The sequence below is a fragment of the Lissotriton vulgaris genome, chromosome 4_1, assembly GCF_964263255.1.
Source record: "Lissotriton vulgaris chromosome 4_1, aLisVul1.2, whole genome shotgun sequence".
In the NCBI taxonomy this organism is placed as follows: domain Eukaryota; kingdom Metazoa; phylum Chordata; class Amphibia; order Caudata; family Salamandridae; genus Lissotriton; species Lissotriton vulgaris.
The window spans coordinates 60,063,048-60,077,296 of record NC_141691.1 but is presented as its reverse complement, the minus strand read 5'-3'; the positions used below and the strand labels follow the sequence as shown (position 1 = coordinate 60,077,296).

At 50.4% G+C, this 14,249-nt stretch overlaps 1 protein-coding gene across 1 annotated transcript in view; it reads left to right on the top strand.

The window, feature by feature from the left end:
* Positions 1–9,495: 9,495 nt before the first annotated feature.
* The window catches only part of DLG3 (discs large MAGUK scaffold protein 3), a 2,000,883-nt gene continuing 1,996,129 nt past the window's right edge, over positions 9,496–14,249 (top strand). The window contains exon 1 of the mRNA XM_086918303.1: positions 9,496–10,285. Within this exon, the coding sequence (XP_086774429.1) occupies positions 10,270–10,285 (16 nt within the window). The 5' untranslated portion in view covers positions 9,496–10,269. The remainder of the gene's footprint in view (positions 10,286–14,249) is intronic.

Here is a 14,249-nt window from a genome sequence, read left to right as displayed (position 1 = left end):
ATGAATGCAGGATACTAGAGGGCGAGGCGCGGGTCGCCGGGAGCTACTGGCCTACGCGGCCATCTTGGGTGCCCGCGGAGCTCCGCCCGTAATAGCCATTTTTAACAAATCGCTATTAAGGACTCGCAAAATTGAATGTAGGTAGGAATCGCAAAAATATATTCCTTGATTGTGAATCGCAAATTGAGATTCACAATCAATGAGTACCATCCCATTCATTCCTATGGGCCAAGAGGCCCATCGGAATGAATAGGATTTGCACCCACAATTTGCGAGTGACCAAGATGCACTCGCAAATTGTGGGCGCAATTTCAAGGGTGCAAGGGTTCCAAAAGAACATCCTGTTACACCCCTGAAATGTGCATGTGTGCCACATGGCACTTTTAAAAACACAAAAAAGTGCTTTTTTAAAGGAAATCGCTAATTACCACCAACTTGAAGTTGGAGGTAATTAGCGATTCCTTAAGGCTAAAGTGCACTTTCTTTTGTGCTACTTACATTGCATTTAAAGTATCGCAATTTGCGATTCCTTAAATGAAATCGCAAAATAGGGAATCGCAATTTTTGTGATTCCTTATTTTGCGAGTAGGTTTATTCTTACCTACATTGCTCAAAGCCAAATTGCGATCGCAAAGGCTGAAATTCTGCGAATTTTAACGTTTGCGGTCACTATTTGGCTACCTACATCTGGCCCTAAATTACTTCTGTCTACCAAATCAGGCTCCCCATTGGACCCTTGTCCCCCCAAAATCTTCCATCTTCTTCCAGAAATAATTGCTGCTCATCTGTCTCCCATCTTTAACCAAATGTTCTCCTCGGGCATATTTCCGACCAACTGGAAACTGGCATCCGTCCTCCCTCTTCTTAAGAAAGAAAACCTAGATGGGCGGACCCTTATAATTATCGCCCGATCTCAAGACTTCTCCCTGCCCGCAAAAATGGTTGAGAGGGCCATGAATGTAGTACTATCGGACTACATCGAGAAACATGCCTTCTTGGGTGCTACTCAGTTCGGCTTTAGAAAGTACCGCAGCACAGAACTGGCATTGATCTCAGCGTCTGAACAGATCAGGCAGACGGTCGATGCATGGGGCAATGCAGCACTTGTGCTGCTCGACCGCTCTCTGCCGCATTCGACACTGTTAATCATAAAACATAATTGGAATGCCTGGAGAGGTTAGGCATCAATGGAAAGGCTCTCACTTTACTTAGATCGTTTCTATCTGGCCAACAACAGTTTGTGGCTCTTTCTGAATTCAAATCCCCCAATTTTACACTGCCGTGTTGGGTTCCACAGTGATCATCACTGAGCCCCACCCTCTTTAACATATATGTTGCTCCTCTGGCAAGGCTGATTAGATCTATGGGTTCCTCTGCAATTTCTTATGCTGGCGATTCCCAGATTGTGATTTCAGTGACAGGCTCGCCTGTAGAGACAGCATTACAGTTCTATACCTGCCTTTGCCAAGTTGTGGATTGGATGGCCACTAACTGTTTGAAATTAAATTCCAGTAAATTTGAAGTTCTACTCTTTGGCAGCAACATTAATTTCTGGTCCCCAGCTTTGTGGCCTTCAGAGCTGGGTGCACTAACTATTCCTACAAATAAGGTAAAAAACCTGGGAGTCACCTTTGACTCCAAGCTCTCATTCGAAGGCCACGTGAATCAGGTCACCTCTGTATCTTTCTATACATTAAAATTACTTTGAAAGATACTTATATTCATCCCTGTTAATTTATGGAAGCTGATGACCTCGGCTCTCGTTTTGTCCAGTGCCGATTATTGCAACTGTCTTTTTTATCAACCTCCGGACTAAATGTCTAACCAAATTACAGATTGTACAAAATGCCACAGCGCTCTTCTTGCTAGACATACCCAAGCACAAATCTGCTTCTGCAGCGCTAAAAGAGCTACACTGGTTACCAGTGAAGAGACATGTTGAGTTCAAGACTCCCTCCATAGCATTTATAGCAACCCATGATATAGGACCAGTCTTTTTTAAGCAGAACTTTCAATTGTACACTTGCCATCTACGCTCAGCTCACGCTCACAATCTGGTGACTCCCAGTTTCAGGAAAATCTCCTGGGGCAGTAGAAGCTTTCTGGTCGGTACGACCAGACTCTGGAATTCTCTTCCATAGAGGTTAAAAGACGAAACCCACTTGTTGGCTTTCAGGACGGCGTTAAAAATGTGACTCTTCAATCTCTGATTCTGAACTAAGATCCTACGGCTTATTTTCACCTGATGAGCTATTGCCTTAACACCTTTGGGTAATTGTATTGCGCTTTATAAATCTCTTTTTGATTTCATTTCATTTTGTTAAAAGATCCGTCCTGCTTCATTACACGGATAAGGAAACCTGCAAGCTATTTGAGCACCTACCCAACACGGGTGCAGCATCCGACTATGATGCAGCAGTGAGAGCGCTCAATGCTCATTTTGAGCCACAACTAAACCCTGACTATGAATGCTTCAAGCTCCACCAAGCCAGCAAAAGTGAGGGGGAATCCATGGGCACGTTCTACGAGCAATTACGGGAGATAGCCAGTATCTGCATAGCGAGCAACCAATCGAAGGAAGTGAGAGCCCAAATCATACAAGGCTGCAGAAACAAAACGCTGAGGGGCCTCATCCTAAGGCATCCCAGCATTACCCTGGTTTACATTCTCATTCTGGCCCAATCCCACGACCCCCACTGCCAGGTCTGTGGAAATGGACATAGACATTACACAGCAGCCAGAAAGGAACGCCCCCGTTGAAGATAGAACGCGCCAACGCAAGTGCGCACACGGGCAAGGTGAACACTCCCAGGACATAAACCCCTCCCCTGTTGGATCCTGCTGCGGATACTGCAGGCGAGAAGGGCTCTCCCTTGAAGACTGCCCAGCGCAAGGGTAGACATGCTAGAAGTGCAGCACATTAATCCACTTCGCCACCACATGCAGAGGTGGGCCCAAAGGACGAGGCACACGGGGAAGACGATCCCCAATGAAAGTGGTAAGGCAACTCTAGTTAGGGCAAGGGAGTTACACTCCAAAGATAACCCCTGCTCACCCCCTTGGCGATGTGACACGAGCAGTAAGGCTGATCCCGGAGGCAGTGTAAGTTAAGCATTTGCACACGCACCCACCAGCAACAACATCCCAGGCTCGCCACAAAAGGAAACTCCACACAAGGTTATATAAAAAATAGCCTTTGTATTATACCAAACACATTAGATAATAACCACACAATTTACACTGTGCCAACTGGCACGGGCGGAATTTACAGGGGATTATATACACAGGACAGGGCCACTTGGACCACTGTCAGGAATAAGCACTTGGTAGAACTAGCACTTTGTAGGAATAGCACTTAGAACATAGAATAATTGTAGCACCAAATAGCAAATGTAGCACGCGACCAGTACCAATGGTAGAAGGTAGGTACACGCTACGCAATCCTAAACATCTTAGGCATATATCACGCAGTCAACCATGAACTCTCTAGCATAACTATACTAGGAAAAACGACCTCCTAAGCATAAACACACATTTAGAGGTATAGGCATAAAGCATTGCATATTAGGCATAAATCACATTAGGCAAGTAATCACATTTGCGCCAAAAATCCCATAACTGACCCTAGGCCAACTTGGCCTCTCAGGGGCTCACAGGCCAAATGTCCAGAATGTCTGGGCTGGCTGCGCAGGCAGCCAAAGAAGAATGCGCAACAGGCCTAAACGATGCAGCTGTCCACTAAGTGCTGGGCAGCTGGGGAACTGAGCTTGGCACCAGCGTGCCTCCTGGCTCTCCTCAGGGGCTCTAATAAACAACAGTAGTGCCCAAAACAACGTGGGAGCCTCGTGGCTCTAATTAACAAAATGCGGCCATGCGTTGGAGCCTCGTGGGCTCGAGATAACAAAATGCCCCCGTTGGAGCATCGTGGGCTCGAAGCAAATGCCCCCTTGGAGCTGGGATTAAAGGGGGAGCGGCCCGCTGCCTCCCGGGGACGCTCAACAACCCAAATTAATGCCCCCACGCTGGAGCCTCTCGGGCTCGAAATTACCGAGAAAATGCTGCACTGAACAGAGGAGCGACCCGCTGTTATACGGGGCCGCTCCTCACTGACTTGGGACCCACTGAGATGCCCGCACTCACCGGCTGATGGGAGGTGGCATCACCTCTCTGTAGCGTCTCCTCTCTGCGGCGCGGGGTTCAGGTAGGCAGTCCGGCGCTCTCCCTCGCACTCGGGAGCCCCGGTCAGGACACGGCAGACTGCTTCCAGGCACAGGAGCGCAGGGTGGGCTCCCGTCCGCTTCCTGGTTCTTCTCCGGGGCCCGCCCTGCTTCCTGGGTGCACGTGGGGAAGCCCTCAAGGCCGGACCAATCCCTGCGTGGCCCAGGGATGACGCGGCGGGAATCCTGAAGGCCGGGGACCAATCCGAGCGCGGCTAGGAGGCGGGCATAGCACTCTGCCCGGAAGCCCCCTGGCCGGCGGCGGTGAAGTTGTCCGGCTCAATACGGGGTAGGCTCCCGTAAAATAAATAATAAAACAGGGTGGGCTCCGTGAATGTAAAATAACGCAGACGCAGGGTGGGCACCTGCGCTCTTTGATATAAAAATAAGCGGCAATTCTGCAGTTTGGGCACCTGCCCTGAAATGAAAAAAAAAGGGGGATCCCCACGCCGGGGAATCCCTCTAGAAAGGGATCGCCGCTCCAGCGGCGCAATGCGCTATTTTTGAGGGGAGGCCAGCGCTTCCCAGGCGCTGGCAGGCCACCAAAGTCCCAAAGGTCCACGGGCAAAGTCTTTTTGGAAGGTAGGGGGCAAAGGCTGGGCCCAGGGTCCAGCTCACAAGGCCCTCCAACAGGGAGGCAGCACCCAGTGACGGTTCCTTCGGCACCTAGCAGCAGCAGGCCCCCCTCAAGTCAGGATCAGATGCAGAACCCTTTCATGGGGTCACAGCCCCTTTTTATACACATACTCCTTTGTCTTTGGGTTGCAGGGTGGGGGAAAACCAGACGCAGCTGGTTCTGGAGCACTCTGTTGTGCTCAGCCCCTCTCCCCATTCACTGGACAGGCTAGGGACATCAGTCGCACCACAGGGGGCGGAGCCAGCATTGTGTAGGGAAGGTCCAGCCCTTTCAGGTCCGGGGTGCACTCTTCTCACCCGTCCAGCCCTTTCACCACCGGGGCAGACCCATCCTGACTTCTGGAGCCAGGCTCACCAGCCAGCTTCACCCAATAACAAGCCAGACAGTCACTTCACATTTATTACACAAACATGCCAACTTCTAGAAGTGGCACTTCCACAGTAGACGCATTAACGCCGCACACATCATCGCGCAGCATTCAATCTCACGAATCCGCACATACCAAACTCAACCCTGTACTCCCCACGCATCAGGAACTACCATGGACACATGCATTCCCCATGCATTCCTATTGGAGGGTAGGCCAATCTCACACATACACTCAGAGTGCGCACGCACTTTACACTGGGACACAGTGTTAAAGTGCGCAGAAGCCAAAAATACCTAACACCAGGTCACTACTAAAAGCAAAAAAGTTTAGGGGTGAACCTGCCAGAAGGGCCAAGTCCAACACCCCACCACCCACTTACCATCAAAAACTCATACACACCACACATAGGGATTACATCAGTGCTCCCGCGTAGCCGTTGGTTAGTAGCACGCCGCATCCCATAAAGGGATGCGAAGACCCCTATGATTAAGCATGACACCAAGGGCCCTTTTGGTGTGTGAGGGGTATTTAAAGAACACAGTGTGCTCCCCACCATTGTAAGGACCATACCTACCCAACTCAGGTGGATGCTTTTTGATTGATACGAAGAACACAAGTGCACAGGATTGCATGCACAGGCCGGTGAAGAGCTGCACTGCACAAGTACAGAACTTTGCATGCACCGGCTGGAGAGGAGCAGCACTGCACAAGTACAGAGCTCTGTGTGCACAGCCTGGTGAGGAGCAGCACTGCACAAGCGCAGAGAGTGGTGTGCACAGCCTGGTGAGGCGCAGCACTGCACAAGCGCAGAGCGTTGTGTGCACAGCCTGGTGAGAAGCATCACAGCACAAGCGCAGAGCGTTGTGTGCACAGCCTGGTGAGGCGCAGCACTGCACAAGCGCAGAGCGTTGTGTGCACAGCCTGGTGAGAAGCATCACAGCACAAGCGCAGAGCGTTGTGTGCACAGCCTGGTGAGGCGCAGCACTGCAGATGCGCAGAGCGTTGTGTGCACAGCCTGGTGAGAAGCATCACAGCACAAGCGCAGAGCGTTGTGTGCCAAGCCAGGTGAGGAGCAGCACTGCACAAGACAAGAGCGTTGTGTGCACAGCCTGGTGAGAAGCGGCACTGCACAAGCATAGAGTGTTGTGTGCACAGCCTGGTGAGGTGCAGCACTGCACAAGCGCACAGCCTGGTGTGCATAGACTGGTGAGAAGCAGCACTGCATAAGTACAGAGCTTTGCATGCACAGGCTGGAGAGGGTCAGCATTGCACAAGCGTGGAGTATTGTGTGCACAGCCTGGTGAGGAACTGCACAAGTGCAAAGCATTGCCTGCACAGGCCGGTGAAGAGCTGCACTCCACAAGTACAGAGCACTGCATGAACCGGCTGGAGAGGAGCAGCACTGCACAAGTACAGAGCGCTGTGTGCACAGCCAGGTGAGGAGCAGCACTGCACAAGCACAGAGCGTTGTGTGCACAGACTTGTGGGAAGCAGCACTGCACAAGCATAGAGGGTTGTGTGCATGGCCTGGTGAAGAACTACACAAGTGCATAGGATTGAATGCACAGGACGGTGAAGAGCTGCACTGCACAAGTACAGAGCTTTGCATGCACCAGATGGAGAGGAGCAGCACTGCATAAGTACAGAGAGCTCTGTGCACAGCCTGGTGAGAAGCATCACAGCACAAGCGCAGAGCGTTGTGTGCACAGCCTGGTGAGGAGCAGCACTGCAGAAGCATAGAGTGTTGTGTGCACAGCCTGGTGAGGAGCAGCACTGCACAAGCTCACAGCGTTGTGCGCACAGACTGGTGAGAAGCAGCACTGCATAAGTACAGAGCTTTGCATGCACAGGCTGGAGAGGGTCAGCATTGCACAAGCGTGGAGTGTTGTGTGCACAGCCTGGTGAGTAACTACACACGTGCAAAACATTGGATGTACAGGCTGGGAAGGAGCGGCACTGCACAAGTACAGAGCTCTGTGTGCACAGCCTGGTGAGGAGCGGCACTGCACAAGAACAGAGCGTTGTGTGCACAGCCTGGTGAGAAGCATCACAGCACAAACGCAGAGCGTTGTGTGCACAGCCTGGTGAGGAGCATCACAGCACAAGCGCAGAGCGTTGTGTGCACAGCCTGGTGAGGAGTAGCACTGCACAAGCGCAGAGAGTGGTGTGCACAGCCTGGTGAGGCGCAGCACTGCAGAAGCATAGAGTGTTGTGTGCACAGCCTGGTGAGGAGCATCACAGCACAAGCGCAGAGCGTTGTGTGCACAGCCTGGTGAGGAGTAGCACTGCACAAGCGCAGAGAGTGGTGTGCACAGCCTGGTGAGGCGCAGCACTGCAGAAGCATAGAGTGTTGTGTGCACAGCCTGGTGAGGAGCAGCACTGCACAAGCTCACAGCGTTGTGCGCACAGACTGGTGAGAAGCAGCACTGCATAAGTACAGAGCTTTGCATGCACAGGCTGGAGAGGGTCAGCATTGCACAAGCGTGGAGTGTTGTGTGCACAGCCTGGTGAGTAACTACACATGTGCAAAACATTGGATGTACAGGCTGGGAAGGAGCGGCACTGCACAAGTACAGAGAGTTGTGTGCCCAGCCCAGTGAGGAACAGCACTGCACAAGAACAGAGCACTGCATGCACTGCCTGGTAAGAACTGTGCATAGCGTTATGTGCACAGCTTGGTGAAGAGCCATACTGCACAAGCGTAGAGCGTTGTGTGCACAGCCTGGTGAGGAACTACACAAGTGCAAAGCATTGCATGCACAGGCTGGTGAGAACTGTGCATTGCAGTGTGCGCACAGCCTGATGAGGAACAGCACTGCACAAGTACCGTTGCATGCACAGCCTGGCGAGAAACAGAATTGCGCAAGCGCAGAGCCTTGTGTGACCAGCCTGGTGAGGTGCAGCACTGCAGAAGCACAGAGCTTTGTGTGCACAGCTTGATAAGAAGCAGATTGCTTCTCACCAGCCTGTGCACACTACACTCTGGCCTTTTACCCACCAGGCTGTGCACACAACAGGCGTTGTGTGCACAGCCTGGCGCGGGATTGCAGAAGTGCAAAGCATTGCAAGCACAGACTGGTGAGAAGCAGCACTGCACACAGCTGGTGAGAACTACACTAGCGCAGAGCGTTGTGTGCACAGCCTCGTGAGAAGCATCACTGCTCAAGTACAGAACGCTGTGTGCGGTCACAGGCTGGTTAGGAGCAGCACTGCACAAGTGCAGAGCGTTCCGTGCACAGCCTGGTGAGGATCAGCACTGCACAAGCGCAGAGCGTTGTGTGCACAGCCTGGTGAGGAGCAGCACCGCACAAGTAGAGAAAGTTGCATGCACAAGTGCAGTGTTGTGTGCACAGCTTGGTAAGAAGCAACATTGCACAAGCGCAGAGCGTTGTGTGCACAGCCTGGTGAGGAGCAGCCCTGCACAAGCTCAGAGCGTTGTGTGCACAGCCTGGTAAGAAGCAGCATTGCACAATCGTAGAACGTTGTGTGCACAGCCTGGTGAGGAGCGGCACTGCACAAGTGCAGAGCAGTGTGTGCACAGTTGTCGAGGAGCAGCACTTCACAAGTGCAGAACGTTGTGTGCACAGCCTGGTGAGGAGCATCACTGCACACGTACAGCGCGTTGTGTGCACAGCCTGGTGAGAAGCGGCACTGCACAAGTGCAGAGCATTGTGTGCACAGTTGTTGAGGAGCAGCACTGCACAAGTGTGCAGCGTTGTGTGAACAGCCTGGTGAGGAGCAGCACTGCACAAGTACAGCGCGTTGTGTGCACAGCCTGGTGAGGAGCGGCACTGCACAAGCGCAGAGCGCTGCGAGCGTGAGCAGCCAGGAGAAGCACTGTACCAGCGCAGAGCCTTGTGTTCGACTGGCACTGTGCCCAGTGATGAGGAGCGGCCCTGCACAGGTGTGCATCCTGTGGTGAACACCGCTGCAGTGCAGTGCACGTCGGCAGATGCACTAGGATAGGCACGAGGATGCCTGTAAGGCTCGAGCACGTGCCTCTTGTGGACACCCACCCTCCATACCTGCAAGCAGGGCAGAGTGTGCAGCGGGTCCAGTGCCCGCCGAGGCGCTGCCCTTGTTTGCCTTCCGGGGGAGGGGCGCTCACTTTGTTTGAGCTCCGGAAACACCGTGCCCAGGATCACCAACTTCAGCAAACTTTCCATGTGAAATCCAGCTGCCACGGGCGGCGTGCCAAGCCCGGCCCAGTGCGAGGGGCACACCCACCCACGGCAGCACGGCGGCAGCCAGTGAGGGAGCAGCGGGTGTGTGGAGACGGAGGGGCCAGGGCCGCTGCGCACTGGGGCGGAGGAGGGAATCCCGGCCCTGCCAGACCACCTCCAGCTCGCCATCACCTGCCGCCGGGCACAGAGAGGCCCCCGCAGAGGTCCGCAGGGCACCACCCTCTGTGGGCGGTGCTAGCCCGCCCTGCAGTGCACCGGGAGCAGCGGACCCGTTAGCAGCAGTGCCGGCTGCACCTGCTGCAGTGTGGGCATCCGCGGCTGGAAGCAACTCCTGGGCACCGCTCCGTGCCCTCTGCCCGAGCCTCGTGCCAGCAGCATCCGCGGCACTGGAAGGGGCGCAGGAGGGAGGGACCAGGGAACTTTATGCACACATATGCACAAAGCCTAAAAATACGGGTCCTGCCGCCCGGGCTGCTGCAGCACCCCAGGCGCTGCCTAGTGCCCAGCTTACACCCTGCATACTGTATCACCCGTCCCATCTAGGCACAGCTCCCTGGCGACTGCAAGGCATTCCCGAGTGTCCAGGTCTGTCTTCTGATAGCAGGACCCTGTGTAGAGGGGGGCATCGTCCCCAAACCAGAACTCCCGAAAGGACGGGTGAATAACTTATTCCTCGCCCACCTCGGATGCCAGGCTTTCGTCACCTACCTTGGAAGGATTGACCCCCAGCTCGGCCCCCGCCCCTGACCCCGGATTTGCTTGGTTTGCTCCCCCTGGAAGAAGTGGGGTGCAAAGGTTCACGGTTTGAACAGAACTTTCTTCCTCTGGGAGACAAGTGGACCAGAGGAAGCCTGCTGGAAGATGATCCGTACTAAAGGTGAGTGAGTGGCCGGGAGAGAGATCAGTGTTTCCCTCATTCCTAGCATTATTACTAATGATGATCAATGCACTCATACAGTACAATATACATCTTTTCCAGCTGCTTCAGGGAAATTTATATATCACTCAATTCAGTAATGCACACAGCCCCGTTCTTTAAGAAAACACTGGGTCCCCCAGTGAAATGTGAGTGAGCCCCTGTGCGCGCCCGGGTTGCGGCTGCTGCTGGGGGAGGTTAGAGAACAGGCTCGATGCCCCTTCCACTGTGAGGTCTGTAGGGGGGAGGGGGAGAAAGACCCCATGGGACGCCATGTTTGAGAGGTACACTGTTCAAAAACGTCTGTCATTTGAAGAAAAGCACCAACCATCTGTAGCTACTGCGTTCACACCAGTCGGAGGGGTAACCGGACCCATCTAAAGATGAGTGTTGAGGTTCACACAACAGGATGTGAGGTACTGGGTCTGCGCCTGAATGCTGTGTGCCCTACCAGTATATCAGTGATGCGCACTCCTTCATCAGTAAACCAAGTTAGTGAAGTCTACACTCGAAGTGTGCACCTTCACAGCGATGCACACACTGAATCTAGCATCTAAAGCTGGTTTCAGTATTGCTGATCACAGTGACATTTGCACATATTGCAATACGAGATACATCCACGGTGTAGTCTAGTAGTGCATTCAAATAAAATAGCTATTTACATGCTTGGTGTACTTGTGTGCAATTGTGAGAGTGAAATACCTATTATTGTCACTGAATGCTAGTGATTGTGCAGGCTTGCAACAATGACATGTCATAACCACAATGGAACATCTAATAGTTCCTCCATCTTCCTTTTTACCAAATTCTGGTCCTCCAGCTAAAGATTGGGAGCAATGGAAGGAAGATTTTGAGGCATACCTGCATGACATAGAGGGGGAAGCTTTCACTCGGAAAAAGAAAATGAAATCTCTCTTAAGGCATGTTTAGGAGTTAAACCTAGGAGATTGATACGTTATTCGTGTGGTGGTGATAACTAGTTAGAAAATTCACCATTTTGCACAGCTATGGATAAGACATGGCAAATGTAGGGAAAAGGGTAATTTTACAAAGGTTTATACGTCTAGTAAGAAGGTGTATTAGAAATTGGCATATGTTATCAGTGTATTCAATGAGATGTCTAAAGCTCCCGATTCTATTGATAAGAATGTGGTGTAGTGTCTAAATCCGATTCCATTAGATAAAGTTTAGAATGATGGAGAATCAGTTTTGTAAGTGAGTGTCAGTCTGGTCAGGAGACCGTACTGTCCAATTAATGTGGGTGGTGTTCCGGTAAATATGATGGTAGATTCTGTTACTGCCTTTATTCTGATTGAAGTGAATGATTGAGAAAAGTTTTCATATTTCTTTGAGAAAATCTACGGAGAGACATAGCGTATGGGTGAAAACTTAGAAGTTTTAGATGCATTTGACATGGTCGTATCCTTCAAAGGCAACAACTCTCCAGCTACAGTGTATGTTGCCAAACATAGATCGTCTTTATTAGGATGGCTAGAACAAAGGAATTCGGAAATAATTTTAGATCATAACAATTCTGATCAGGTGCTCATAAAGTCGGAGTGCTTGAATGTATGGTTATTGCAACTGTCTGAATCGGAAAAGAGATTAACTGGTGTGTTACTGAAACCTTAGGTAGTTTGAAGGGTTTCAAACACATTCAACTCAAGTCTGATGTTGAACAAGTAGTGCACAAGGTTAGAAAGCTGCAACTACTTGTTAGATCGGAGTTGGCTAAGGAACTGAATAAGCTGTGTGCCCAATATATCATGGAACCCATAGAAGGTTCGAAATGGTTGCCTTCTGTAGTGTTGGCCCATAAGTCTAACTGGTCTCTGAGAATATGTGTAGATCGCAGAGAACTGAATGCAAAAATTTGGGTAGATAGGCTTCCCCGCCCCAACATCATACAGAAGTTGTGTTTTACACAAGGGGGAAGGGTCTTCACCGCCATAGGCATATCCGTGGCATACCATCAGGTTGTCTTAAATGAGGAGTCTCGCCATTTGACCTCTTTTATCGGAAGGGGCATTTCATTTTAAGCGAATGCCTTTTGAGTTGGCTTCCGCGTCTGCTGTATTTCAGCACTTGATGGAAATGTTATTCGAGAACATTGAAGGAGTCATGTGTTTCCAAGAGGACCTGATAATATATGTAGGGTGCAAAGGCTAGTCATGATAGGAAACTTGCACATATTTTGTCAGTACTTGAGGAAAGAGGTGTTACCTTAAAAGAAGAAAAATGTAAATTTGGTGTGGCTTATGTTGATTATTTGTGCTGCATATCGTCATTCCATGGTGTGGAAGCTAAGGGAAGTTTAGTCCAAGCCATTGTTAAGGCCCCAGTGTCCAAAGGTAAGGAATAATTGTGATCTTTATAGATATTATGGGATTTTATGCCTGATGCATTCCCATATGTATGGAGAGGACTCATTCCATGTGTGAACTATTGAAGAAGGGGAAGATTTGTTTAGGATGAAGATTGTATGCTTGTATGTGACCAAATAAAAGAAGTGTGGCAGAAGCTGTGATGCTTAAACTTTGGGATACTCATCCTCCTAGCATTGTGGTTACTGATGCGAACCATTATGGCCTAGATGCTGTCTTATTGCAGAGAAGAGGATTACAAAATGTAGTGGTTGCAATCACAAGTCGGAGCCTGAAAAGGGCAGAGCCATCGTATTCTGTTGTGGAACCAAAGGCTCTATACTTGTTGATGGGGGGAGGGTGGGTCAACAATTTATTTTCATTACCTGTGAGGGTCTGAATTTACTATTTGTGTTGTCCACAAGCCATTAGTTGATTTGTTTACAACTAATGGAGCTAGTAAAACCATGTCTAGAACAGCCAAACGGCAGTATAGGTTGCAAGAATTTTGTTTTCGTGTCCAATATATACCTTTATGGGTCATTTTCTATCTAGTTCGCCATTGGAGTCTGACCTGAAGGATGATGACAGTAGTGAGGACACCAACATGTTAGTGAGTGCTGTTATCTGTGTTACCAAGGGTGTGATATTAAAATCTGAGTGGCCTGAAGCATTAGAAAAAGATTAAACTGTGGGAAAGTAATGGAGAACCTGAATAAGGATTGTCCGAATTCGAATGCATGTCTTGTGTAGTGAGTAACAAGTCACAGGTCACCATGCCTAGTTCTGTGGAGTCTGTTTCAGTTACAGAAAAAGCATGGTTCAAAATAGTGACTGATATAATAGGGCCCTTCAAAGTTTTGAGAGTTTAGGTCAAGTATGGCATTGTAGCCATTGATTATTATTCTCGATAATCAGAAGTTAGTTTCGTTATTAACATTACTGCGTCCAAAGTTAAGGAGGTTTTGAAAAGTGTGTTCTTTAGGGAGAGAGTACCATATGAAATTGTCACTGAGAACGTTCGTCAATTTTTTTTATGGTAATTTGAAGATATCCTGAGGAGTTAGACATCAAGCACATCATCACTTCCTTATATCACCCCAGGAGTAATGGACTTGTAGAGTAGTGCAAAAATTATTAAAGAAAACATTCAGTTGTCATTAGTTACCAAGTGAATAGGGAACACAAACTGAAGAATCTCTTGTCAGAAATGCACACCACTTCCAATTCTGATGCCAAAGTTTCACCTTTCGTATTATTGAAGGGAAGGCTTCCTGTTTCAAAGATGAACAGGTTATGGAAGGAAAAGAAAAGTTTACAACCCTACCCTGCTAACGGGCTGCTGCACGGACGTTTCTCCCTACCTGCTGCCTCACCTTTGGAACTTGCACCCACGCCTCGCGGCTCCCGCTCCGCGGGTGCCGCTCGAGTGCTTGCGACCTTTCTGCCTTCTGCCTGTGGGGAGCTTCAAGAGCGGCGGACCAGGGAGCGAAGCCGTTCTCCATCAGGGCTGCGGGACTGCGAGGACCAGCGGGCAGTGCGTTAACCTGCCACAGCTGGTC